The following is a 27,459-nucleotide window of genomic DNA, read 5'->3' as shown; positions in this document are numbered from 1 at the left end:
TTACCGGGAATGATCCTGCTACCATTAGATTCTTTCAGTTATGCGGAATTTGCTTACGTTTAAATATGGGATCAATCTTCCAGGACGTAGGTCGTTCCGATTTGCTTATCCGGAAAAGGGTCGCACCTCACCAGGGCATTCTGCACTGTTTGACTCTCCTTTCTTCAGAAGTTACTCACTTTTGGTGTGAGCAGGCACACAGTACAAACGGTAGACGAGAGGTGTCCTGCATCCACAGGGCGAAAGAAATCCACGTGTGAACATCAATTTCCGCAACGTCTGGAAGCATTGGCTATCTTTTGGTGCATACGAAAGACGGTGGCAGAAAGACAAAAACATGCGCGCAAGACAAACTTTCCGAGACGTTACCTTTCTTTGAACAGTGCAGCGGGTGCCGTGGCTGTGACAAAAATTCTGTCACACTCATGCCTACTATTTAGACACTTGCATGAATTTTTGAAATAACTATCTTTTCCTTGTTTTTCCCTATCCCGAATTTTTCCGGTAGCCCTGGAAGTACGCTTGGTTTGGTTATCCAGAAATTCCTTATATGGATAAAAAGGGACGAGTCCCGAGGTGTCCGGATACTCGAGACAAGACTGACAATATGTCGACATGTTGTAAATGTCCGGTTGTTGGAAACATCGTTAAGTATTGATTAATTACATCAGACACATAATGGCAAAAGAGAAAAGCATACGACAGAAATAGCCATTAGCAAAAGGCCAATCATGTTGGAGTAACCAATGGGTAAGGCCCTTGGCTTTCCGCTGCGGCAAATTCAAGGTGTGGCAAGCAGTCAACGGCTGTTCGATACGGGAAACGCTTTATTTTCTTGGATAATGTGGGAACAAAAAATATTTGATAAAATTACTGATTCAAAGCACTGTTGTGGCTCAGCATTACATAATGATATGTATTGTGTTCTTCTCTGACAAAGAATGCCGTCTGTCGCCTGCAATCATTTTACACCTGCTGAAAGATCTTTTGGCATCTATGGAGTTTATAGGAACTTTACAGGAAGATCATGGGAACGAGCTTACAATACGTGCCCTGCGGAAGTTACGTCTTTAGGACACCCCTTTTTTTTTCTGGGCTGCAGGTGTTAAGAGTCTATAAAGGCAATCTTGCAGACATCAAATCAAAATACCCCACTGCCACCGCTAAACTGCCCAAATGAGGGACGCCGCCCCTTCTTCATGCGGAGTACGCGCAATAAACTTGGGCTAACGTTACCTTAAGCTTGACTACAATCTGTCTGTCTGTCCTGCAGCATGGACAATTTTGTAAAGCATGCTTCACCTCATGCAGGGAAGCGTCAGGTGAAGCCCACTTTCGAGAGGTATCGTTCATATTCTGCGAAGTCGGATATTCGGAAATCCGAATATTGGGTATTCAATTCGCGAATGAAATACTTCGAGTGATTAATATTTGACTCGAATTCAAGAACTCGAATAAGCGCACACCCCTAAAAATAAGGGATTCAGTGAAACTCTGTGCCAAGCCAAGGATTCCGCGATATTTCGCGGAAGACCTGGGGCCTTACCAATGGGTTACATGAAACAAAGTTATTTGCACAATGAAGTTGTATTAATAATGATAATTTCATACTGATGGCTTGACATCGCAACACAACTGTGGACCATGAGTGCACAGTGACATATATTAATTAGGGAGTGTTTCATGATGGCTGCCCTGAAGTACCCTCGTGGTTGCATTTACACAGTTGTAGACATCACTGTCCTTTGAGGTTGACACCTTTCGTTTCATTTTCTCTGTTCTTTGTGCTTACATCCTTGAAGATTGTCTTTACGACCGTGTTTGTACAAAAAATCTCCTTAGGAAAAATTCTTCGAAAAATCTCTAGCTATGTTTTGAATTCCAAGCCAAGCATGTGGTCAGTTATTGCGCAGTTCGTGTACATACAGGAGAAGACAGAACAAACATCATCAATATGGCTGAAGTGAATTGCAATTTCACAATACCAAGACAGAGCAGCCTGTGTGTGTCTGTGATGTGGAGCAGCCATGCTGATAGGATGCTCTAAATTATGCTGTGAATGTGTATTACTCGGTGAGGAGCAAGGCTCCCAGAAGCTGTCCCGTGCACGTTTAAATGTGTCTTTTCAGATGTGTACCGTAATTTCACGCGTATTAGCTGCGGCTTATGCGCAATTTTTTCTCACAGGCGATCTGCGGCTTATCTTGTGACTATTTTTCCCTGGTGTTCTCCCCATACGCTGGTTTTAAAGAAAGTGCCGACAGTGTCTCTGGAACAGCACCGCCCTGTCAAATGCACGGACAATGCATAACAGGGGCGCGTCCACATTCTAGTAGACTGACCTTCCTGGTGTTCTGGAAGGCCACTGACTCGTCCATCCATGAGAAACACCCAACAAGACCACAATCTGATCTTCGTAGAACACTAGAACTGACCTCCTTTGTTGTACACCATGCCAACCCCAGAGTATGGACCACAGGGTTTACGACCTTTCTACGGTCTCCTTTGTCACACATATCGGTCGTGTCGTACTGCCCGCGACTCACCTGCCCGAAAATTTTCAAAATTGTCCTAAAAACGGGTCCTGCGGCTTATACGCGTAAAATTACGGTAGTCCGAATGAATTCTCGCCATCTGCGTGTCTCCATTCAAATGGCTACTCTCCAGTATGTGTTCGCATGTGACATTTCAGGTTTTTGGACCGACTAAACGCTGCGGGACAGAGTTCGCACTCGTACGGCTTCTCTCCCGTATGAGTTCGCATATGGTTTCTCAGATTCGAGGACTGAGCGAATTCCGCGCCACACTGCTCGCAGCTGAACGGCTTCTCCCCGGTGTGCGTTCGCACGTGACACTTCAGGTTGTAAGGCTGACTGAACGCCGCGGGACACAATTCGCACGTGTACGGCTTCTCTCCGGTGTGAGTCCGCATGTGATTCCTCATTTTTTCCGACGCGCCGAACGCCGCGGGACAAAGTTCGCACTTGTACGGCTTCTCTCCGGTGTGCGTCCGCCTGTGACTCATCAGGTGCGAAGACTGAGCAAACTCTGCGCCGCACTGTTCGCAGTTGAACGGCTTCTCTCCGGTGTGCGTTTGCATGTGACGTTTCAGGCTGTAAGACTGGCTGAATGCCGCGGAGCAGAGTTCGCACTTGTACGGCTTCTCTCCCGTGTGCGTCCGCACGTGGCGGCTCAGGTGTGCAGACTGTGTGAATTCCGCTTCGCAGTGTTGGCACTTGAACGGCTTCTCTCCGGTGTGTGTCCTCACGTGATATTTCAGGTTTTCCGGGACGTTGAATGCCGCGGAACAGAGTTCGCACTTGTACGGCTTCTCCCCCGTGTGCGTTCTCACGTGGCACTTGAGGCCATTGCCGTTGCTGAACGCTGCAGGACAGAGCTCGCACTTGTACGGCTTCTCTCCGGTGTGGGTCCGCATGTGGCACTTCATTTTTTCTGACACACTGAATGCCGCGGGACACAGTTCACACTTGTACGGCTTCTCCCCGGTGTGCGTTCGTGTGTGACGCCTCAGACTTGAGGAGAGGGTGAATTCCGCGCCGCACAGTTTACAGTTGAACGGCTTCTCTCCCGTATGCGTTCGCACGTGACGTTTCAAGCCGTCGGATCTAGTAAATGCTGCGGGACAGAGTTCGCACTTGTACGGCCTCTTTACGGAATCTGTTTGCGTGTCACCTGTCAGATGTGCTTCTTGCTCCAGGTGTCCCCCTTGAAGTCGACCCTGTTCCATCAGGAATGCAATGTTGTTGGGCTCTACACATACTTGTGAAAGGTTATCGTTCGCTCTGCCCAATGTACCATGATCGGGAGAACTGTCATTGAACTGTGGAGCTGGGGAACTACAACTTGAAGCCAGGTTGCTACTAGAGTCTTGAGGTTCTTTTTCAATTTGAAGCGCACCACTGGCACCAACTGCTCCTGAAATGACAAAGTAAAACTCTTTGAAAGAAACCACTTTGTTTAGAGACTGATGTGCAAATTGATGCAGAGCATGTTCGCTACAAGATAATTATTATCTTTGGCATAACTCCTGGTTTTCCAGGAGTAGCCTCGTTTCGAACACTTGAGTTGGGCTGCTCATATTATAAGTATGGGGTTAACCCAATAAGAGTTGTGTTCTTTTGAACACCACACACTTCATGCTTGTCAGCGTTAAGACACACTTTGCCAGTTGTGATTAGCACACTGCACCAGTGCTTCCCAAACTGCCCTGCGAGCCATCTAAAACATTTGATACAGCATGGCGACCCCATGATAGGTAACCATTTCTTCATTCCTTCACACAAACAGTCACAAAACGACAGTGACATATTTTATTTAGCAGATGCGTTCCCGACGCTGTCCTCCCCTTATATATATAATGGAATTTTGAGACACATTAGGTGATCATTTTCTGCAGAAACTAAACGAGCATGTCAGTGCCCCTAACTGCCATCTTCTCGTGCATCCCATCCTCAAGATATGGACTACGTTCTCAGATGGCGGAGGCATACTTCTCTGAACGTGACTGCCGTGTGTGTCGGAGTATGGTTACTTCTGCAAGTTACATCCCTGATATGTAGCCTACTTCTGCTATCACATACTACTGCGAGTAAATTGTAATAAAAAAAAAAAAATAAGAAGAAAAAAGAAAGAGAACAGGTTTGCAAGAAATTACTGCTAACGATTTTCTTGTTCTTGCACACAACGAGCCCCAGAATGACTATGACATATTCTTCTTAGCAGACGTGTCCTTGACCCGACAGTGCCTTCCTGGTAATCTTTAAATGGAATTTTGGGACATGTTAGATGAAACTCAACACACAAGGTGTGTGCAGAAAAAAAGAGCAATAAGAGCACTTCCAAATATATGGACGGCACGTTTTGACGGCCTCTGCAGAAGCAAAGGGTTTGTTGATGCTTCCAACAGCACTCTTAGACATGAACTTCACAACATGGCAAGCTCACCATCACTCCTAGTGACACCGTTCTGCCCAGATTTGCTGATAATGGGGGGCACATGCCTTTTTTTTTTGTGGCATTATGTAGTTCATAATTGTTACAAAAATGGCGTACACCCCCTTTTCCCCCATCAAATCAAGGTAGAGAACTGTGGAGGAGGCGGTGGTGTTCTACAAGAGTTGTGATCTGCGGTGATGGAATGTCCCAGAGGACAGGTGTTTATGATCTCACGCTAGGATGGTGCCAGTAGAACTGGCCCGCAGGCAAAGCGGTGCGCGGCACGTCTTCATCGTCGTCCACGGGGCGGCACATCACTCCCCCCAGATGCGAAGCAGCGCAGAGCTAGCAGTTGAGGTCTCTGTCTGCATGTGATAAAGAGAAAGAAGGGAGGCACGTGGAAGAAAGACGGCCGGGCTTGCGTCTCGTGCTGAACAAGCAGTAGCCACGGAATAAATGGTGCGAACAAGCGTTGACCAGGCGGGTTCCAGGGGCGGGCCAAAGCTGAGTACAGGCACGTAGGCCTGATTCAGAGAGTAGGGCGACAGAACAGCGACCAGTTCATGACCGGTGAGCTCGTAGTGCTGTCGCCAAGGAAAGTACCAGGAAGAACCATCGTGGAGCACAAGGAGACTGGGAGAACTCGCCGTGGCCTCTGTGAGTCCCCTCGGTGGATCTTTGATCCCGGTGCCTCTTGACCGCAACTGGTTGAGCTGCCAGTATCTTGGATAGAAGCCTGGTGGGAAGGCAAGGCTGGCTTCTTGGGACTGTGCCATCACCAGCAGCGTACGCAACTGGTATGGGAGCATGTTGCGCTGGAGGGTGCGAAGACTGCCATCACGAAGTGCGCGGCGACGTCAGCCGCGAGATGGGCGAACCATGGCGTTGAGCAGGCAGGCGTCGCAACGAAGTGTGCCGAGTGAAGCGCAGGGAATTCATATAATCTTCTAGAGGTTCCTTTAGAGAAGAATGCACCAGATCCTCAACGGTGGCGAAATTGTGCCAAATACGGTGTTCATTGTTCGGGTCACCAAACGTAGTGGAGGTGGTGTTCCTCTACACAGGTCCTGACGGCAGTGATGGCTTGTCCCAGCGGGCAGATGTGCATCGCCTCAAGCCAGGACAGTGCCAGTGGGACTGGCTGGCAGGCACACTGGTGCGCAGCAGCAGAGACACGTCTTCGTAGTCCTTCGGGAAGATGGTTGGCTAGGAGACCGCTATGCAGTGAAGCTCTGTTTTTTAGAGTGTGCCATCTTCTCATTTATCTCCTCCTCAACGCATTCTCTACCCAAGATATCCCCTACCCGATATTCCCTACATTCTCTGCTGGCAGAAGCATACATTCTGTGGCAAACGCCTATGATGTCTCACAGTATAGATATAGTTACTGTCCCACAAATATAACTCGTGTTCTAGTTACTACCCAAGGCTGGGACGAAAGGCCAAATGGTCCCCAACACACTGTTTTCATTCGTGATATTCTCACCTTCATCCGTATTCATACATGCGCATCAGTTCCCTCCTACCCATTGGTGAAGACTTTGTGAGAAGACACACAGAAAGCAGTGAGAGATTTCCAGCAGCATCGGGAAGTGTGAATGCAGGGAAACACCTCACCTAAACAGTTATCTGTTACGTATTCCTCACTGTTTGCTGGGTTTCCCTGCAAGGAAGAGGGGCTTGTTTCCGGAGGCTCTTCTTTAACTTGGATCGAAGGGCTCGCAGTAATCCTTTCTATGGACAGAGAGAAAGCGTTATTTATTTTCCGTCGTAATATGTTGCCAATTTCATATATCTTACCTCGACTATCGTCTGTTGTAACTTTATTTTCGTGAGAATTTCTCGGTAAGGCACGACAGGTGATGTTGTAGGGCTCAGTCTTGACACAGATGGAGCCGGTGTCAGCCATTGCAACTTCTAAGATAGAAAGAAGGACCTTTGCTTCGATATCCAAATTGTAAAGGTACCGCAATGCTGAAGACGGGCTACTGATATTGGTGGCATTTAGTTTACAAGTTTGTTGCTTGTAATGCCTCATGTAACAGGTTATAAATGCACGTCTTAGTTTGCTCACAAAAATTGTGGCATTACAGCCGCGACTACTTGCGCGGACTATGTTTTGTAAATTTTACGGCGCAGCGACAATACACCGCAGAGTGAAAATATTTTGTATGGTGACTCTTGGGGGACAGCTTCATAGATAAAGCAGCGTTTCGAGCCATGTTAAAAGTCATTTCCACGCTCCTTTAAATAAGTAAAAATGCTTTGGTATTCATAGACCTCTCCCTGATTGTAAGCAAATGACGTCACAGTGTTTAACAGCGCCACCAATTTGGTAGGGTTGAGCTACGCTGGAAGCTAGCGGCGAACAAGGTCGCGCCCGAAAGCCACAGTCTTGAGGGGATTACGATGGTCCCTGAAAGGGACGTGATGCTCGGTCCTACGTTTCTTCTAATAGTAGGCAGCGAACAAGTGGAACCCAAGGAACCCAGGCCTCCCCTTCAAACTTGTTTCAGTTTCAGTCTGTCTACCAACGTCATGATGACGTTTCTCGGGTAGTGGTCTATTAGGACAATATTGAACTTGATCAGATTTTCTTGTCATCTTGACTTGACTGTGCAGTTGAACCTGTGCAATGACTAGAGCCCAGATTCTTATGCAAAAAAAAAAAAAAAAAAAAACTTGTTTTAGGCACCTATGAAAGACCCTAAAAATCTTGATATAGGCACTAAAAATGGCATTATAGGCACAACAAATTGTCACTTTTTTGTTTCATCTGTAGCTCTGAAACCTCAAAAACAAAGTTCCTCAAATCAGTTTCATCCACAATAACAATGCTGTAAATGGGAGTTGTGACTATTTTGTTGATTCTTTTTGCTGCACAAAATGCAAAACCTGTCCATCCTACTATACAGTTACAAGGTTTCTAGACATTCCCACTGTTCCACGACACTTGTCAGGAAGACTTGACGCGGCCAACATACTTGCGGTATGCAAGATGTCTCTAGTCTCTAGGGCTCTAGTCAAATGCACAAGTTTCTTAGTCCTCCAATTTTTTAAAGTCCCACCTTGTATATTTCATTTTTCGGCATTACCACGAGGCCCGTACCAGCTAGCGGATATGAGGGATAGAGTCTCCTCACACTGGACGGGGCGTCATTTTCGCTCGTGTGAATTGCTGGCACTGACTGTACAAAACGGAGGGCTGTACCCCACGTTGCCAAAATGTAGGGATTGTACCTGCCTTCGTACATCACACCCACTCCCCAGCATTTTACCGTGTGTCATATTAGTATATCTTATAGTCAGTGGCAGTCCCCAGGGGGGGGGGGGGGGGGTAATAGTATATTAGTGTCATATAAAAAGAAAAACGAAAACGGAAGGAAACTAAAAGGCTCTTACTAAACTAAACAGGAAACTAAACAGGCAATAGCACTGAGAGTTCTAGATTTCGACGAAACCTTTACAAAACGTGCCTATGTTTTATAATAGCGACCCACACAACAACGACAACACAATTCTGGAAGGAAGAAAGAGAACGTGTAGGAGACTGTACTGAGTGACCGATTTTCAATTCCCAGCTCATAGCAATTCCAGTACCTTTGAGATACTTGGTGCTTGGAAGCGATATCGATGGTTTCGAAGTGACGCGCAAGGTGACCGCTGTCAATTTTGCCTGCACAACAGGGTATCGCCACTTCTTAAGGGTCATTATAAGCATTTTTCGATGTTTAACCAGAGTTTTAGGCACTAAAGCCAGAATAAACATTTCTAGGCACTAGCAAAATGATACAGGAGGTTCCCTAGCACATAGTTCGTGCACCTGTATCGAAAATAGCACTATTATACCACACTAAAAAAATAGACATTTGCCTAGGAATCCGGACTCTGGCGATGACTAAGGTGGTCGAAGAAGACAAATTGTTTCTTTGTAAAAAAATAAATAAAAAGGCAGCATACCTTGCGTCTGCAAATGACAATACGTCAAATGTCTGCAATTCCAAATGGTTTATAAAACATTTTCCCACTTTAAACCATTTATGTACAAAGTGGTTTCATATAGAAAATACCGGCCTCGGTGGCTCAGTCGTTAGCGTGTGCGCCTTGTGATCCCGAGATCGCGGGTTCGAACCCGGCCGAGGACGCCAGCAACTTGGTGGCAGGGTACAAGTTGCTTAGACACGCCGTCTTCCGCGAGGGACGTTAAATACGGGGTGCCGTGTGATGAGCTTTCATCGCACGTTAAAGAACCCTCAGGTGGGCAAAAGCAATCCACAGACCGACCGCTGTGGCGTCGCTCATGATCTCAGTTGTCTCGCGACGTAAACCCGAATTATTATTATTATTACATATAGAAATTGTTTCATAAACCACTTGTAACTGCAAACATTTTTCAGCTGATGTTTAACGCGTGGGACATGTTTGCTATGTACATGCATGCTTAAAACTGTCACAAGTTGCTGTTCCAAGTGTACAGTTGTCTAATGGTGACCCTGCCGAAATTGGTGGACATTTATGCAACCAAGTGAGGCTAACAGACATTGTCAACATGAAAGATGAAAGTCACTGAAAAGGTTAGCCAGCTGTAGGAGTCGAACCCTCTCATTGTCAACATGTTTAGATTCATTCTGTCGGCGCTTCACCATGCAATTTCGGTAGGGTCACCATGGGACTTAACTGCATGCTGGAACAGCAAATTGTGGCAGTTCCATGTAGGGGATAGAGATGGGATAGCCATGGGATAGCCATGGGATAGCAAACGTGTCCCACTCGTTAAATACCTCCCAGTGGCGCATGACATCGACAGATAAATAAAAATGACACAAATTTCTCGACGTATGCATCGATGCCTAAAACACACAAGTTAACTTTAACTGCGACAGATAGTGCAAACAACGTCGTAAGACAACAGGCGACGACTGGAAAAGAATAGGACAGAGCAATCAAGATTACATACATACAAAGTATTCAAAGAGAAGTGGACCAGAGCAGCGTCCTGCTGTTTCAGGGTCGAACTGAGTCCATGCTAACTCGGAAGAATCAAGACATTTGCAGCGAGTCAAATATAATGTTCATTTTGTGGCATCGATGCAGAGAACACAACTGCGGCAAGAAACTGCGATCCCTCGGCCCTTCGACTTCACAGAAAGCAAAAGACGCCCATCATACAGGAGCAAACATCACCGGGGCAGACTGGCACATTCAATATTGGACCACTGAAATCCAAGAGAAATCATGATTTCTGTCAAATGCACAGAGACCAACGCTGAATTCAGATTCAGACTCGGGTCGTTTTTCACGTTTGTTTCACCGGGCCACCACCACGGTCGGCGCTGCGGTCGGGTGCTGGCCAGCTCTGGTGCTGGCTGATGCGAAGTAGGATGTAAGATTGGCGCGAAGTTTGCCATTATTGAGTACATTGAGTTGCTGCCGGCTGGGTTTTTCGCGCGCGAATCAGTAGTTGTCCCCTGCAAAATGACATCAGCATTTCAGCGAGGATGATATCTATGGTGTTGGACCCAAGTTGCATGGTAAGAATTGTTCGTGGCTTTCGTTCCCCTATTTAGTTTTGTGCGGAATCGGACATCGCTCTTAAATCTTATTTAGGATTAATAGGATTTAGGAAGACGCTGTACCGTCATTGAACCTGCCTGTACGTCTCCTCGACAGAAACCATATGGAGATGCCAAGTGAGATCACGCAATGTATTTATATACACAATCTGTCTCCAGCCCGTATACTTTTCTTACTTATACGCACCACACGTAGCTATCACACGGAATCAATTTTAGACGTTCTCACACAGATGCTACTACAGCCCACGACGAAGTGGCTGCGAACTCTGGGATCCAAGGTATGACAACACGGGATATGGTCAATAATAGTGCTGCAGCTGATAGGGGTGACGACGAAGGTAAACATGGTCCAGGTAGGAGAGGATGCCTTGTACAATACCTGTATTACTTCTGTAATTTCAAAGCTCCGTACTGTTCTCTTTAAGTGCTTCTATCTGACTTGGCGTACACATTTGGACCGTTTCAGGAGGCGATGCGGCTTCCACTATGGCAGAGCTTGAGACCCTTACCAAGGAGACAGGAATTCAAGTTAACACCGTTCTCCCCGAGAGGTCCCAGCTTTTCAGCATCTCGAGTGTGAAAGACGACGACGCCTTGCTCGCCTTGACCTGTATCCCTGGGTTCAAACTCTTCAATACTGTCTGCAAGCTCTACACGGAGCTGCAGCAAGCAAAAAGCTACGGCATCCCCAACGAAGACGCGGTCCTATTAACGTTTCTCAAGTTGTACCATAACGTATCGTTCTCGTTGCTCGGTGTCTTGTTCGGCGTTCAGCGCACGACGGCGTTGAAAATTTTCAAGGAGTCGCTAGCCATCCTATCTGCCATTCTGGGCACGGCAATATTCTGGCCCGAGAAGGAGGAAATCCTGCAGTGCATGCCTAAGCATTTTGAGAATTACGGGAAGACACGAGTCATCTTGGACTGTGTAGAAATTCCGATCCAGAAGCCAAGGGACCTGGAATGTCTGGTACAAACCTATAGCAGACGCAGGGGCGCTTGCACCGCAAAAGTCCTCGTCGGCGAGACCCCGGGTGGGCTGATCTCGTTCGTCAGCGCCGCGTACGGTGGGGGAGTCCCAGATTCTGTTGTCACGAGAGCCAGCAAAGTTCTCGAGAAGTGCGAGCCGTGCAACGACAGCGTAATGGCCGCCGAAGGCCTCCTTATAGATGAGCTCTGCCTTCAACGTGGCGTAGAGCTTATCCGCCCACCTTTTCTGAGAAAGCAGGAACAGCTAGGTCGCAGAGATGCACAGAGAAACGGCAGCGCCGCATCTGACTGCGTTTGTGTGAAGCGCGCGGTACGGCGTATGAAGGCGTTCAAAATTCTGAGACAGAACTTGAGTTTGGAACTGCTTGGCCAAGTTGACGATGTAGTACGGATCATTGCTGGCATCGTTAACCTATCTCCGTCAATTTTCAGTGATGACGAGTTTATCCAACAACCCCAATGTGGTACGAGCAATATCCCTGTCACGCCTGAGTGAACTCTGCTTTGATGCTGCATCTGGCTGTGTAAATAATTTCAATAAAGTTTGTGGTTGTACACAAGCGATCTCTGCAACGCGTTTAAGCGCCTCTAATAACATCAGTAGAAATTGTTTTATTACACAAGGGATGTTAGGTTCTAGCTGTGGCAGCATTTATCCACATAATGTAGACGATGCACCAGACTTGTGCCCATTACTCGAAAAAAGTAATTGATTAATGCTACCGTTACTTCTGCACAAAAAGTAGTTGATTGCTGTTACCAATTACTCTACTTCAAATGTAACTGAGTTACGAGTAGAAAAGTAACCTCATTGCATGGAACTTCCCCATGACTCACTAAATCTACAGAGCTTCAGGTACTATCATACCGGAGGAGTAATCAATTACTCCAAAAAGTAATTGATTACCAAGTAACCCAATTATACTAGTAACATGTTATGCACAAGTCTGCGATGCACCACTAAAATGTCTTATAGCTCTCTTAAACAATACACAAAGTAATCTGAAGCATGTGCTGGCAATCACCTAGCTCGCATTGTAGCCTGACCTGGTATGCAACAAGTGCCTTCTGCGTGTATATTGCACTCAGCACCTTAACTAGTACGGAACATCTTTACAGTCGATACTGCTCCAGCAGATAAGGTAAAACATACTCCTTGAGGAAAGATACCGAACGTTCAACAGCACTGTTCTGGTAAGATACATTAAACTCTACGGAATCGTTAAATGTGTGTAGTCATTTATGTACACAAATATATCTCCGTGTCTGACACAAAATGTGCTCACCTTCCTTTGTATCTGACAGTAGTATTAACTGGTGTATTTCAAAGCATTGCACCCCTTTATGAGTTCTTTGCTCTTAAAGCCCTTAAGACTCACGGGGCACTTCGTTTCGGCACCCTGCGACTGCTGTGGTCGTTGGGTTAACAACTACGTCGGGGCTTGTACCAACACGAGGCTTGTTTTTCCATTACGCAAAGCCCGCTTGTTTGAATTGTGATGTTAGCATGGCACGAGAGCTGCCATAGACTGATTATGCGACATTCTCATTCTTTAAACCTTCGTTCATGGCAGGTGTACACACGCTAGATTCCTGCAAAACATTTTTGAGCAGTTGGCCGTATGTTATGGGGTCCCATTTTACTCCTTACTGTTTTGACCCTAGAGTACTGTCACTACACCAACACTGTACTGCATCCACAGCCATGACGACGACTGTTCCTTTGTAAAATTTTTGACATTATCAATAAATGCCTTCTGTCATAAATAGCTGTTAATGCTATGTGTACACCTCTCCCAAGTACTCTGCTTCTCTTGCTTGCCTCCTGGTGAATGCTGCAGCTGGGCACGCACTGTTGTTCACACGGGGACGTTTCACTATCCTTTCGTTTTGTTTCGGATGCTTCCAATCAAGTGAAAACGGCGATGGCGCCACGGTGCAGAGAATGCCAGCAGACGACAAAACCACTATTTTTATGCGCAGGGGTCTCGAAGACTACAGCAAGTTTGTCGAATTTGTTGATTGAAATCAGTTCCTAGGCCCATTTTGGCCCTACACATTTTGGCCCAGATATGCAGCTGTGTGTGCCGTGAAAAAAAGCGATTTCGTTGCACCTCCCATAGACAGCCGTGCATTTGACATCTGACAAACTTTAACTCGCCAAAAATCAGTGGTTTGCTTCAGGCCTTCAACAATGTGTCATTGCCTAGATAAACTCGAGAGGTACACACCTGTACATGTTTCATGTAGAAATTTAGCGTGGTTTACGAGATACCTGTCAACAAAATTTCCTCAAAGACTTTCTTAAGCAGCTAGTCTGCCTCAAGTACAAATCCAATTTTTCCCTTCAAAGAGAGACTTTTCTCATTCATGGTGAAGCGTTTCACAGTTACTGTCCTGATGACCCCCCCCCCCTCTGGCAATGTCTGCCTAGTCGTAGATGTGATTGCATGTCAACTTCCTTACCAGGATGACGCCTCTCGTTCCATTTTCTCCACTCGTTGTGCTCACGACGTTGTAGATTGTTCAGATGGCAGTCTTTCTCTGGTCATGTTCTACATTTGAGGCCAAGCATGCGGATAGTTATTGTACAATTCGTGTTCATACAGGAGGAGAAGACAGAAAGAACATTAACATGGCATTAACATATTAGTTAACATGACAATCACATAAGTGAAATCTGTAATACAGCAAAAAATTTGGCTTTGGATGATAAAAGGGAAATTGAAACTTAGCACAGGATAAACTAAGCTGGTAGCCAACAGTGCATCCAATCTCAGAATATGCAAGTATCGTTTGGGACCCTTCAAAACTGAAAAACAAAACGGAAGAAATATAAAGGACAGCTTCAAGATTTATCGTGTCTAATTACAGACAGACCGTATCAGTGTCAGAAATGAGGAAGCGTTTACAACGACAACCCTTTGCAATGCAGCGCAAGGTTGCTAAACTAAAATTTCTTTTTCTCATTTACCACAGAAAGCCAATTATCGACACTAACACGCACGTCACCTATTCAGAACACCATAATCAGAGTCTGCCATAGTAAATATATTAAACCGTACACGCTGCACATAGATACATTCAAATACTCCTATTTCCTGAACGCAATTGATCTGTGGAACAGGTTGCCCCGGTCAGTCACTAACGTAGATGATGTGGATGCGTTCGCGTTGAAGCACTGTCACTGTCACTGTGTGTTTGCCTAGAAGAGTCCATGGCGTGTGACACTGATCTCCTCGTTGTTGCATATTTATAGATGTGTATACGACTACCAAAACAATTTGTTTTTCTTTAGTTGTTTTGTGTGGGAAGTGTTAGTTTACTTTCCCCTGTATAACCTCCTGTAACAGTCCATATGCAGGGACTAGCAATATTCAAATTAAAAATTAAATAACAAAACAAAAACGTTAATGTATTCATAAGAGTGTAGATTGTTGTGTAAGTAAAATGTAGCAATGGCTGAAGTGAACCGCAATATTCTGCAGTATTTATTGAAGCACAACGTCAATTCATGTACGACAGAGTCCCTGAGACGTAGAGAAACCACATAGCAATGTGCATTCAATTATGCTGCGAATATGTACATTACTGCAGCGAGGAATGTAATGCCTGAAACAGAAACGGAAAATAAAACGGTTGTTGGTGGCTCGCGAGGTGGCGCATCGGAGTGTCCACCAGTATGGAACCCCACTACAAGGTGGCGCTCAAACCACCTCCCGTCTTGATTACCTTGCCCCTGGCATACCTTGCCCCTGGCTTACCTTACCCTGCCCCTTGCCCCTGGCGGGAGATGGGGACGAATCCTCCCCCACTAGCGGGTTTTAAGAGCGCTAGCGGAGGCAGGAGACTCGAGTGCCCGACAGCAGCGTCTTGACCTTGCCCTGACCACTGTTAGCTGTTATTCCGACCTCCTGTCTTCTGCTATCTGTGGCGACATAGTCGCCCTCGTCAGAGGACCAAGGAGGAACTCGGTGGTGTTGGACAATCTGACCTTACTAAGTCGCGAGCCACTGGAAACCAATGCACCGAACTCAGCCCCAGCAAGTTTTCTTTTGGTCGCGACATTATTATGCACGTATTACTTCTCGTTACACTCAACGGCAAGCAAGGCTACCGGAAGTTCAGTGTGTTCCGTGCACGTCTGCACGTGACCTTTCAGATGTGCTCCAGACTGCTCGGAGTCGAATGACTTCTCTCCAGTATGTTTTCGCACGTGACACTTCAGGTTGTAAGACCGTCTGAATGCTGCGGGACAGAGTTTACACGTGTACGGCCTCTCCCCGGTGTGAGCTCGCATGTGAGATTTCATTCTTTCGGACACACTGAAGGCCGCGGGGCAAAGTTCGCACTTGTACGGCCTCTCTCCGGTGTGCGTTCGCGTGTGGCTCACCAGCTTTGAAGACTGAGTGAACCGCGCGCCACACTGCTCGCACTTGAACGGCTTCTCTCCCGTATGTGTGAGCATGTGACGCTTCAAGCTGTAAGACTGACTGAACGCCAGGGGGCAGAGTTCGCAGCTGTACGGTTTCTCTCCGGTGTGCGTCCGCACGTGGCGGCTCAGGTGTGCAGACTGGGCGAATTCCGCTCCGCAGCGCTTGCACTTGAACGGCTTCTCTCCCGTATGCGTCCTCACGTGATATCTCAGGTTTTCGGACACGTGGAACGCCGCGGGGCAGAGTTCGCACTTGTACCGCTTCTCTACCGTGTGCGTTCGCGTGTGAATCCTCAGGTTCGAGGACTGAGTGAATCCTGCGCCACACTGTCCGCAGTTGAATGGCTTCTCTCCGGTGTGTGTCCGCATGTGACACTTCAGGTCGCAGGACTGATTGAACGCTGCGGGACAGAGTTCGCACTCGTACGGCTTCTCTCCCGTATGCGTCCGCATGTGACGTTTTTGGCACTTGGACTGACCGAATGCTGCAGGGCACAGTTCGCACTTGTAGGGCTTCTCCCCGCTGTGTATTCGCACGTGGCGTCTCAGACTTGAAGAGAGAGTGAATTTTGCTCCACACTGTTTACAGTTGAACGGCTTCTCTCCCGTATGGGTTCTCATGTGACGTTTCAAGCTGCCAGGTCGAGTGAATGTAGCAGGACAGAGTTCGCATCCGTACGATTTCTGTCCGCTGCATGTTCGTGTAGGACTTTTCAGGCGTGCATCCTGCTCCGACTGTCCTTGCTGTTGACCCTCTTCCCTCGAAGATGCGCTTTTGTCCGACACCGAGTCCACTTCTGAGAGGCCACTGTTCGCTGCGTCCCAGGAACCACGGTCGAGAGGACTGTCTGTGAACTGTGCAGCTGAGCAACTGTGACTTGAAGTCAGGTTGCACCGGGAGTCCTGAGGTTGTTCTTTAAGTTGAAGCACACCTCTGACTGCAACTGCTCCTGGAATAACAAACAAACTCTTTGGGAGAAACAACTTTGTTTAATGGGCTAGAAAATTAACTCAGTTGCAATATCTACTGTCATCTCACTGTCACTCCGTTCCCGCAGATTTTGGTCATAAAGCGAATTGTCATACTAACGAGAAACGCGCAATCCGCTGACCTCAGAGACCGCTTCGTTCCGGCCATTCTTAGGTGTACAACAGCAGCAGCACAGTGTGACCCGACCTCGTGGTCACTGCTGTTGCTTTGGCAGTCCGAAAAGCGCTACGAGTAATTCCGAGGTCAACAACATCATGAGTCATCCCAAACCTTGGCGCCCTACTTCACGTGTCACCATCTGCCTGAGGTATGTGTGTATAGCCTCGTCCTGGGGCTACTCTGCGGGTCATGTGACGTGGTCATAATAACGAGAAGGTAATACCTGTGTTTGACCCCACTTGTGACAAAAATCTCAGTCATAGTCGATTAAGCGGATTGCCATACTAACAAGATGGATTTACACGGCGTCGGAACGGTTCCCAAGAAAAACGGTCATCAAGTGAGTATGTCATATTATCGGGGGTCATATTAACGAGGCTTACGTCGCGAGACAACTGAGATCATGAGCGAGGAATGAAAGCTCATCACACGGCACCCCGTATTTAACGGCCCTCGCGGAAGACGGCGTGTCTAAGCAACTTGTATACCCTGCCACCAAGTTGCTGGCGTCTTTGGCCGGGATCGAACCCGCGATCTTGGGATCAGAAGGCGAACACGCTACCGACTGAGCCACCGAGGCCGGTGGTTCACCCAACACAGCATTGTGTTCTTTTGTTAGACATCACCATTGTGCCAACCTGCTACACAGTGTGCTTACAAGTTTTGTTCATTTATTTGTATTTGTAACACCCTCAAAGAAGTACGTACACAGGAGGAGTGTGTTAGAAAATAAATAGGAATAGTAATAGTAACAATATACATAGGATGTGAAACATGAAACACAACAATGCATTGCGAAGTGATCTATGCAATGAAACAGTTATGCAGTACATGCAGAGTGCTCAACCGATACATCGTTAAAATGTCTGGTGCAAATTGATGAGTGGGCGGGTGATTCCAGTTTAGTTACGTGCGAGGAATAAGTGAATTAGCAAAAATGTTCGTCAACGTAACGTAGCGCAAAAAATTCACGTTTGTGAGTTCCAGTAATGGAGAACTGAGCAAGAAAAGCCATGCCTTGATGACTGGTTTGGTCGTTCCCATCGGTGACAAGATTACCTCGCAACGCAGGTTACCAACCCAAGGAAGGGGGGCTGTGTTAAGCCGAATCCAGCGTGCAGTTGCCTTTCGTGAAGCATCCGTGTAATGCTGAGAACTCCATCCTTGTGTAGAGATAGTAGGGGTGTGCGAATCCGAATATTTTAAGTCGAATCGAATATCGAATCGAATGGGGGAAAAAATTCCGAATACCGAATCGAATATCGAATATTCGTGCAAAATTTACAATATGTGACTTTCGCACTAAAAGTTCCCATTTTGTGGCCCATGGCTTTAGTGTAATTTTTCTGGCATTAACTGTAACAAGAGAGACGTGCAATTCTGCTGCTAAAAGCCCCTACTCTTTAATTTTACATGAGAGTGCTTCCTCCATTCCAGGTGAGCCTACACTTACTGGAGTACTGGAGTGGTTACCTTCATTTCAAAATTTTATGTCAGGCAGTAGCACGTTACACGGATGAGGCTGTAATTGCTACAGACAACCACAGGCCATTTGTGAAACAAACGAATTGGCATCCTGCCTCAGCTTTGCCATGAACACCCTTTAGTTTTTTTGCACTTGCCGTAGGAAGTTGCACTACTGAAATTTTAGACGTAAAGGACATCCTTAAGTCACCCTTCTTGTTCGTGGGCTGTAGTCATTATTCGAGAGTTCTAACTTTTTAAAGGCAACCTCACAGACATCAAATCAAAGACCCACAGTTCACAGACGATGTCTACAAAACTAACTTTGGATAACGCTATCTCAAACAAAACCCCGTCCCGCCTGTGATGCAACAAGGGCAATTTCGTAAAGCAGGCTTCACCTCATGCACGGAAGCATCAGGTGAAGCCCACTTTCGGGTTGTGTCGTTCATATTCGTGGAATAGTCGAATATTCGAAAATTCGAATATTGGATATTCGATTCGCGAATCGAATAGTTCGAGCGTTTGATATTCGATTCGAATTCGAGAGCTCGAATATTCGCACACCCCTATTAATTTGTCATTGAAGTCACTGAATAGGGTACCTTATTTAATTATTTACACTGTTCAACATGAGGTTGTTTTGAGGTCATATTGAGCCATTTCCCAGGTCTGTTTGAAAAAAGATCCAGAATTTTTTCTGTTTCTGTGAATTGTGCTTTTCCCTCAAACTAGACACGGAAACACAGATGGCATACAATGTTGTAACATTCACAGTGCGACGAGATGCAAGCGAAAGCTGCCCAACAATTATGTAGGGGACTACCAGGATTCCGATGTGTGCATGTGGCCAAGTGATCGTGGCACAGATGTTGTTTCCTGCATGGCCCAGCAGCATAGCGGTGAGCATCTTGGGGGTGGGGGTAGGATCCCATTCTTTTGTTGTGTGTGTGAATACGTCATTTCACAGCTGTAGCTTTTTCTCCAACCCTCGGATATTAACAAAGATATGATAAATGAAGGATTAAAAACTCTGAGCCCTCGGAACATAATAAACTCCGAAAAACTTCCCCTCCGAATATGCAAAAAAAAAAAGAAAAAAAGAGAGATATAGTGATCTCCAATGTCATTGAGGACGTATGAATGCGAGATGTGGGAATATCTCACCTAAATAATTATCCGTTATGTGTTCCTCCCTGTTTCCATGGTCTCCTTGCAAAGAAGAAGTGCTTGTGTCTGCAGGCTCTTCCTTAATTCGGATTGAAGGGCTCGCAGTAATCATTTCTATGGACAGAGAGATCTCCAATGTCATCGAGGAAATATGAATACAGGGTGTGGGAATATCTGACCTAAACAGTTACCTGTTATGCATTCCTCCCTGTTTCCATGGTCTCCTTGCATAGAAGAAGTGCTTGTGTCTGGAGGCTCTTCCTTAATTCGGATTGAAGAGCTCGCAGTAATCATTTCTATGAACAGAGACAAAAAAATTCATTTTCATTGTAACACGTGGACAATTTCACAAGTCAAAATAATTTTTCAGCATGTCCACCCCAACGTTCAAGACCATACCTACAGAGCCTGTAGTTTTCGAGAAATATTTTTGTTGTAAATTCGAGGAGTAAAAATCAGGTAAATAAACGTGCGCTAGAGTCACGCAAATTTAGGTGGAAAAACTTCCAGGGTTTTCAGGGAAAAGAGGGGTATCCAAAATTCACCATTAATAATAAACCGCTTAAAAATACGTGGTTAAAAATAAATCTCCAAGGGATAGAAAGGAATATAGATCGTGATGGGTTGGAGCAAGGCAAACTGGAAGTCATTCCCTATCATCCTAAGCTTTCTCATGCCATTAAGGTGGTCAACAGGCATGGGGTACAGGTTCTATTCTCTGCCCCTTGTAAGTTGTCGTGGTTCTGTGGCAAGATCACCAGGGGTGCAAAGTTGAGGGATTCTTGTAACATCAAACACTCGGTTAGATTCATGGAATGTGCTTCCAATGTCATCTACCGTATGCCCTTGCCATGTGGCAAGGTGTATATTGGTTAGACCAGACGTTGTATACATGCAAGACTGAAGGAACACGAGTATTGGTCTGGAGGCAGTGCAAACTTGCCTATGCATTGTGGGGCATAGGGTTGCTATCTGTCGTTTGATGATGTGACGATCATTGGCAGGGGAGCATCTAAATGTGAACACGAACTGGTGGAAGCCTTTCAAATGAAAAACAAAAAACAAAAAAAAGAACATGGTCTGGACTGCTGTGTCAGTGTCCCGCCTTTATCACTTATGAAAAAGGATATTTTCTAAAAGGATATAAGGACTTTCTCGATAGATTTCGGAGTGCTGCTCCCTGAGATATGTCATCAGGAGTTCTCGATTTTCACGTGCCTTGTCTTATCTTTCACGTGTGTGTACCACACTATGCAGGCGTGGTGCTTTGGTGTTTCTACTCTCTTTCTTCATTAAACTAGCTGCTAGTCCAGCGTCTGTGTGTCTCCTTCTACTTCTTTGTCCTGTTTTTTACCGCTGGTTACCTTTCTCCAATACTACGTACCAAAAGGCCCTATCATTCACCCTTCTAAGTCTCCGAAACGAAAGCGCTTAAAATCTCGGCATAAAGATGGCCGCTTTATTTAGAATCCACCATTAAAAATAAACAGTTTCAAAATCCCCCATCATCTAGCACGGAGGCAGATTGATTTCATTCTGAGTCGGGTTGGATCAGGTTATGTTAGGTTAGTTTAGTTTGGATTAGTTTTGGGCTAGTTTGGTCTTTTGAGGTTAGTTTAAGTCCCTTGCTTGCAGTTCACCATGCTTTGGGCAATGCAGGCATAAGATGAGAGTCGATTTCACCTCACTTTTTAAAAACATATTTTTAAGTCCAGGTTTCTGAGATTTCCAGGGATTCCAGGTTAATGGTGGATACTTACATGTTTATTCTCGAGCATTTATTTTTAACGATTCCAAATAGGTTACACCTCTATGACATGTCTGATTTGGGATATGTTCTGGGCTCTATATGTGGAGGAGGCATGGGTGGCATACGATCTTCAGATTTCCAGATTTTATAATATTCTTTTCCGAACCAGCAGTGTTTTCGCACGTCTCAATAAGTGCACTGCATTACGTAAGCTATGATCTGCCTGTTCAGGCAGTGTGTCACAGCAGGTGCAAATGCACGCACGTTGTAATTTCGAAAAAAAAAAGAAGGAACTTTTATGCAGTTCTTTTTACTAACGTCAACGCTGAGTGGTGCAGGCATCTCTGTCAGCCACGTGATCATGCATTATGGTTACGGCTGTATATACTCAAATATTGTTTTTTTTGTATCTATTGTAGGGTTGTCAATCCCGAGCAATTTTTGCAGTCCCGGGATTTCGGGATTTGTTTGCTGTCAATCGCGGGATCCCGAGACGCGATTTCGGGATTGTGACGAGTTCAGATGATGCTTCCACGTATAGTCCTGCGCGGGTCAGAATTATCTGAGCACAGTTTGCGGTTGGTACTGCTGGCCTCTGTAGCCTACATGTGTGCTACATACCTACATGTGTAAAGTGTGCTTCCTTCCTTTGTTTATTCCGACTGGAATCACCTCGTTCCATTAAACTGTAATGCATCATTTTAAGTTCCCAGGAATAATGCAGTGGTGACAACCTAAATCGTGTGTGCCTTTTACTCAACAGCGATGAAACTTAACCTCTCATGTGAAAATACCTTATTATTTCCTACAATCAGGACACCAAATCAGATTTCGAAGCTATGTGAATTCCCCAACAGCACGGCAGGCAGTATCTCAGCAGCTCGATATCGTATCACGCATTTTGATTGCCGCACTAATGCCTATTCGAAACCTTTTTTTCTTCCCTCACAAATAGCAGATATTATAAACCAGCATGAGTTCATCAGGGTCATGTGTGATGCCGTCTAATTTCCTTAATTCTCTTACTGCCTGAAATGTGCCAGATTGTCTTAGATTATAGTAGATCTTATTTATTGCTTGTCATTAAACTAGTCACTCTTCTTGATATTTCAAATGGCATTTCCTAGACACATAGTTTGTTGTTCTGTTTTTCTCTGTTACCTGTTTTTTCCCCACTCCTCCTTGTAATACCCACAAGGACATTTGAGGTTTTATAAATAAATAAATAATAATAAATATCGCTGTTGTGTCCCACGCAATGTCCCAAGGAAGGGTCGCATTGGTGAAGTTCTTGCAAGAAGACACACAGAAAGCAGAGAGAGATCTCCGACATCATGAAGGAAATATGAATGTGGGATGTCAGAGTATCTCACCTGAATAGTTACCTGTTATGCATTCCTCACTGTTTTCTTGCAAAGAAGATGTGCTTGTGTCTAGAGGCTCTTCCTTAATTTGAATTGAAGGGCTCGCAGTAATCATTTCTATGGACAGAGACAAAAAATTATGTTTGCACTGTAATATGTGGACAATGTCAGAAGTCCACATAATTTTCCAAAGCGTGCCCGCCCCAACGCTCCACACAATGCATATAGTTCTGAGGATATGGTTGCGATCCCGTTATGCCTGAAATCCTGGAACTTGGAATCACTGGAACTTTATGTGGATGTCACATGGAAGTGTCAACAGGACTCAATCTGGAATATCTCCTGCAGCGGGGCTACCCGAAATCAACTATTAAGAATAAACCGTTTAAAAAATACACAGTCAAAAACAAGCATCGGAACCGAAACTGAACAAAACTAAAACGTTGTTTTTTCTCGTGCTGAACCAAACCGGAACTAAACCGAAATAAATTCAGGCGGCTACCAGTTCGCGAAACGGTTCAGAAGTAATGCGTGTTGTGGGAGATGGGAACTAGGATTTACACAGCGGATTGAGCTGCGTTGCCAAACAAACTTCGAAACCGAAACCAAAACTGAACAAAACAAAACTACAACCCAAGTGCGCGAGGTATTTGCTCCTTGCAGCTATTGCGTTCATTCAGTTGTTTCAGTTTCGAGGTTGTCCTTTTGGCAGTTGTAGGTTTCCTTGTACGCGATTTTTGTCGTCTAGCAACCCCAAGTTTTCATTTTGGGCTGTGAAAATAACCGCCAGTCCCTCATCAGGATGTAACAGGGTGTATATGATGAGTGAACACAGGGAGTACATATGGTACCGTAGCGTTGCACCTGAAATGTAGATCTCTAACGCACAGTGTTGCTGTGAATTGCTGCTGTGTTGGCAACAACAAAAGTATGTTTGTGCTGTTTGAGAATCATAAGGATGTGCTTGCGATTAACCTATGGCAATGTGCTCAAAATTCACTTTCCTGAACTAGTTCGAACAAGTTCAAACTGGTTTAAAAATATTTAAAGAGATCGAAACATTCAAATAATTTATTTTGCTAAAAAAACAAGCACCTGAAGAGGAACTGACTCCATCAGAAAGCTTGTTTTTCAGTAAAATAAATTATCTGAATGTTTCAATCTCTTTAAATACTTATCTTATTCCAATAAGTGCACTAAATTGCATAGGTTACGATCTGCCTGTTCAGATAGTGTGTTTCATTAGACTAGTCTGTTTTCTTGGTATTTCAAATGGTACACTTCCTAATACATATTTTGTTTTTCTCTCGTGCCTGTTTTCCTCCATTCCTCCTCGTAATGCCCACAAGGACATTTGGGGTTTTATGAACAAATAAACAAACAAATAAGTATCACTGTCGCGTCCCACACAATGTCTCAAGGAAGGGTCACCGGACATAGCTGCATGTGCCCAGACATCCTGTGGAGGTCCCACATCTCCCAAGCGTATATCCGGATGACGTCCTCCGCATATCATTTTGTTGTCCGCGGTACCTTACAAGCACCACATGTTTCCAATGTCACACTGGACCCAGAATCTTTCATCATCGGAACAATGCATTACCTTGCAATGCATAAGTTGCGTGACTGTCTCCTGGTACGGCAGGACAGGTGACGTTGTAGGGTTCAGTCTTGACACAGATGGAGCCAGCGTCAGCCATCGTAACTTCTAAGAAGAGACGGGAAATCCCTCCTTTTATATCCAAATGTTATAGGCACTACAAAGCAGAGGACAGGCAGTCTATGTTGGCAGCATGGCTTAAAAGATTGTCACTTATAAGCCCAGTGCAAGAAGTTATACATGTCACAGAGTTAATTAGCAGGTTGTCTGTCCCCCTTGTACTTGCAGCACATTATCTCAGAGAAAGTCCTGCTGTCGTGGTGCAGCGGCTGCATGCCTGACCGGAAGTCAGAAGGCCCAGGTTCGAATCTTGGCATTAGCACCTTCTTCGTCAGTTGTTTTTGTTTCCTTGATATGGTGTGTCAGGTTTTTCGGGGCAGTTCTGCTCGAGGTTGTCCTAACATCTGTACCGACATCGGTCTCTATCGGATCACTGAAAATCCATCATGAGTGCTCATAGAATTTGCGCCGATTGCTGCTATCTCGAAGAACTTTGAGTAGAAAATCTGACCAGAGAAGTGAGGAACTGCGATCTAGCCCAGACCCTCGGCTTCTCTGAAAGCAAAAGAGGTTCACAGAAGAAGAAGGTGCTGTTCCATATGATGTCACCTCTATGCCGTCTGTATAGCAGCTACAGCTGTTGTTTCGGTGGAATGATCAATGATGGAGTACGAGTGTTACGCATCTACTAGACCCAATTTAAAACGCCAATTTTATGAACGCAACCAACACTCTACTTGCCTTGCGGAGTTTCGCACAGAGCTTGTTCCTTTGTCGATCTGACCTCTACGGCAGGCTCCGATGCTGTCTTTTCCAAACTTTCCACAGGTACGAAGTCTGGATGTCTCGGTGACTTCGATGGCCTGCCTGCGTCGAACCAAAAGAAGACACAAGTGAAATCTTGATGGCTTACGACACTCCCTTACTGTTCTTGTCGAAAACTTGGTGGAATTTTTGAGGTTAACATACCTGTCGTGAAATGTCGCCCGCATATCCTATCGTGCTTGGTGGGCTGCCAACAGCTGCCGTCTGCACCTTTCTTTTTCAATGCGCTTATCCATGAGAATCGCTGCTGTGGGTTCAGTCGTCTGCACGGGAATCGAAAAAAGCCAAACTTCTCCCTCTTGCTGTACTTTGCTTTGCAACTACTGAACGAACATGCTACTACCATCTTTATAAAGAAATTGTCAGTCGATCAAGGGAAGTGTTGTGATTTACAGCGGCAGCTGTTTGTGAGCTTTGGATTTGCTGACACTGGGCTGGGGGAGTGACGCTCCATTCATCCACCGTTCAAACTGAACGACTCACTTGTTTTAACTGAGGACTCATTCACCACCAACAAAAATTCTCGTTCACCAGTTCACTTCGAAGTTCACCGCATCGCATTGTTGATATGCGAGATTTCCCAAGACTGAGACAGGTTCAGACATGATGGCAATTTATCTCTCATCGCTTGGCTCGTCCCAACAGGACCGAAACGGGCCGAAAAGAAGCGAATACGCGATGCAAGTGAGTGAAGATATGATGTGAAGATTCAGACAACTTGTCTAGAAAACGCAGGGGAGCCGCCGCTACGAATCCAATCCAATCCAATCCAATCGAAGTGTCATGGCGGCCTCCATTGTTTTTGATTTTGGTGGCTGGAAGCTGAAGGACTGAAGTACAAGGTACAAGCTCAATATAAGAAGGCTTGTGTACTTTCCCACGCACATCTGTGCCTGTACTGTACACTGCGTCTCTGACTGTGAGCAACGCAGAGAAAGACATGCGAAAAGCTGCCGCTGCTGCTCCTAGTTGCGAGGTGATGACGTTATGAGACACTTCGGAGGTCGAAACACAGTCATTCAGGGAATGTCCTTGCCATTTATTGGCAACTAATGATTTTATAAGCAGTCTGCGCGAATGTAAGTGTCAGTATTTCCTCAATAGCATGGTTTAGTTTCCTTGCAGTGATGCAGGTGTGAGCGCTCACATCGTAATGTTTCTGGTTGTGTGCACGCAAGTCTGCCGAAGGTCCGCGTTGTACTAATACAGTAGTATGAAGCACTAGTAGCATGAGGCATCGGTACCTGTATTTCTTATTGTGGCTCTTTGCGTACTCACCTGCGAATTGTATCAGGCATCTCGTGGTTCGTAATTCCTCAAATAGTGTAAGTAGCTTCAATTCGTTGTGGTACGCTGTAGTTACGATAACCTGCCTCCCTGAGTCACATACCCTGCAAGATGGCTACTACGACTTTTTGGTGCCTTCGAAAGCTACGAATTCCAGAGGTGTCGAGGGTGACACCATTGTGAGAAGTTGTGTGTCTTAGTCAAGTGAGAAATTTCTTCTGTACACCCGAATTAGTATGCGACCTCCAGCACCCACTACAAATTTCAAAGCTAAAACATACATAGAGCGAAGATGCTTGCGACCTCTGCTTGCAACCTGTCTATTTCTGAAACTCATTGTGCACAGTTATCCTACAGTTGTGCGTGACACCTTGAGGGCTTGTATGATTGATCATTGACGTACCACAAGGACGTCACGTCATCCTTATGGCACACCAGGGAGAGATGTCATGTTTCCTAGACCTAACATAAACGAATACAGCGTCTTTTTGTTGAACAATATATAATCTCATATTTTTGTGTGTGTACAGAATGTACCTCCATAAGTTCATGACATCTAAAAAATATCCAATATACAGGGTGTCCCAGAAAACGTGTCACTGAATTATAATGAAAAAAGTACCCCACCTCGAATTATGCAGCCAACGGCATTTGTTCTTGCTCGGTTTTTTCCACCTCCTGATGTGAATGTCATGTAATGTAAGTTTATTTATGTAAGTTTTTGGCAAACTGAACTCGCAAATTTGCCAATTAAAGGTCAAGTTTTTTTTGCCCACCAATGTGAAGAGCGTGCTGAATTTACCCAAATTAATGATAATTGATAGGAGCTATCC

General features: G+C 45.5%; 3 protein-coding genes across 8 annotated transcripts in view; 2 read left to right on the top strand and 1 right to left on the bottom strand.

Moving 5' to 3' along the window:
• Positions 1 to 612: 612 nt before the first annotated feature.
• LOC135369401 (uncharacterized) lies at positions 613 to 26,075 on the bottom strand. The gene is made up of 13 exons (XM_064602994.1): positions 25,484 to 26,075; positions 25,256 to 25,381; positions 24,458 to 24,562; positions 22,864 to 22,971; positions 19,932 to 20,036; positions 19,738 to 19,854; positions 15,617 to 16,906; positions 14,671 to 14,726; positions 11,433 to 11,747; positions 11,042 to 11,192; positions 6,757 to 6,873; positions 6,574 to 6,690; positions 613 to 3,936 (listed from the first exon to the last, which is right to left on the bottom strand). The coding sequence occupies exons 1-13, from the start codon at positions 25,683 to 25,685 to the stop codon at positions 2,657 to 2,659; spliced, it is 4,089 nt and encodes a 1,362-aa protein (XP_064459064.1). The 5' UTR covers positions 25,686 to 26,075; the 3' UTR covers positions 613 to 2,656.
• Positions 10,289 to 12,085, top strand: LOC135368133 (uncharacterized). 4 transcript variants are annotated; one of them, XM_064601241.1, is made up of 4 exons: positions 10,289 to 10,487; positions 10,627 to 10,646; positions 10,763 to 10,810; positions 10,999 to 12,085. In XM_064601241.1, the coding sequence occupies exons 2-4, from the start codon at positions 10,634 to 10,636 to the stop codon at positions 12,015 to 12,017; spliced, it is 1,080 nt and encodes a 359-aa protein (XP_064457311.1). In that variant the 5' UTR covers positions 10,289 to 10,487; positions 10,627 to 10,633; the 3' UTR covers positions 12,018 to 12,085. The 4 variants fall into 4 exon arrangements, with proteins under 4 accessions (XP_064457311.1, XP_064457309.1, XP_064457310.1 ...); XM_064601239.1 differs by having other exon boundaries at positions 10,763 to 10,885; XM_064601240.1 differs by having other exon boundaries at positions 10,564 to 10,646.
• Positions 26,076 to 26,122: 47 nt separating the features above from the next.
• LOC135368131 (uncharacterized) overlaps positions 26,123 to 27,459 on the top strand; it is a 29,972-nt gene continuing 28,635 nt past the window's right edge. The window contains exon 1 of one of the 3 annotated variants that reach the window (XM_064601236.1): positions 26,123 to 26,181. The gene's annotated coding sequence lies outside the window, so the exon portion shown is untranslated. Of the gene's footprint in view, positions 26,419 to 27,459 lie in introns of all 3 variants that reach the window. The other 2 variants (XM_064601235.1, XM_064601234.1) reach the window with 2 other exon arrangements.

Source organism: Ornithodoros turicata, chromosome 9 (assembly GCF_037126465.1).
Source record: "Ornithodoros turicata isolate Travis chromosome 9, ASM3712646v1, whole genome shotgun sequence".
Classification (NCBI taxonomy): Eukaryota; Metazoa; Arthropoda; class Arachnida; order Ixodida; family Argasidae; genus Ornithodoros; species Ornithodoros turicata.
The sequence above is the reverse complement of the archived record's forward strand: the minus strand, read 5'-3'. Positions and strand labels throughout refer to the sequence as shown.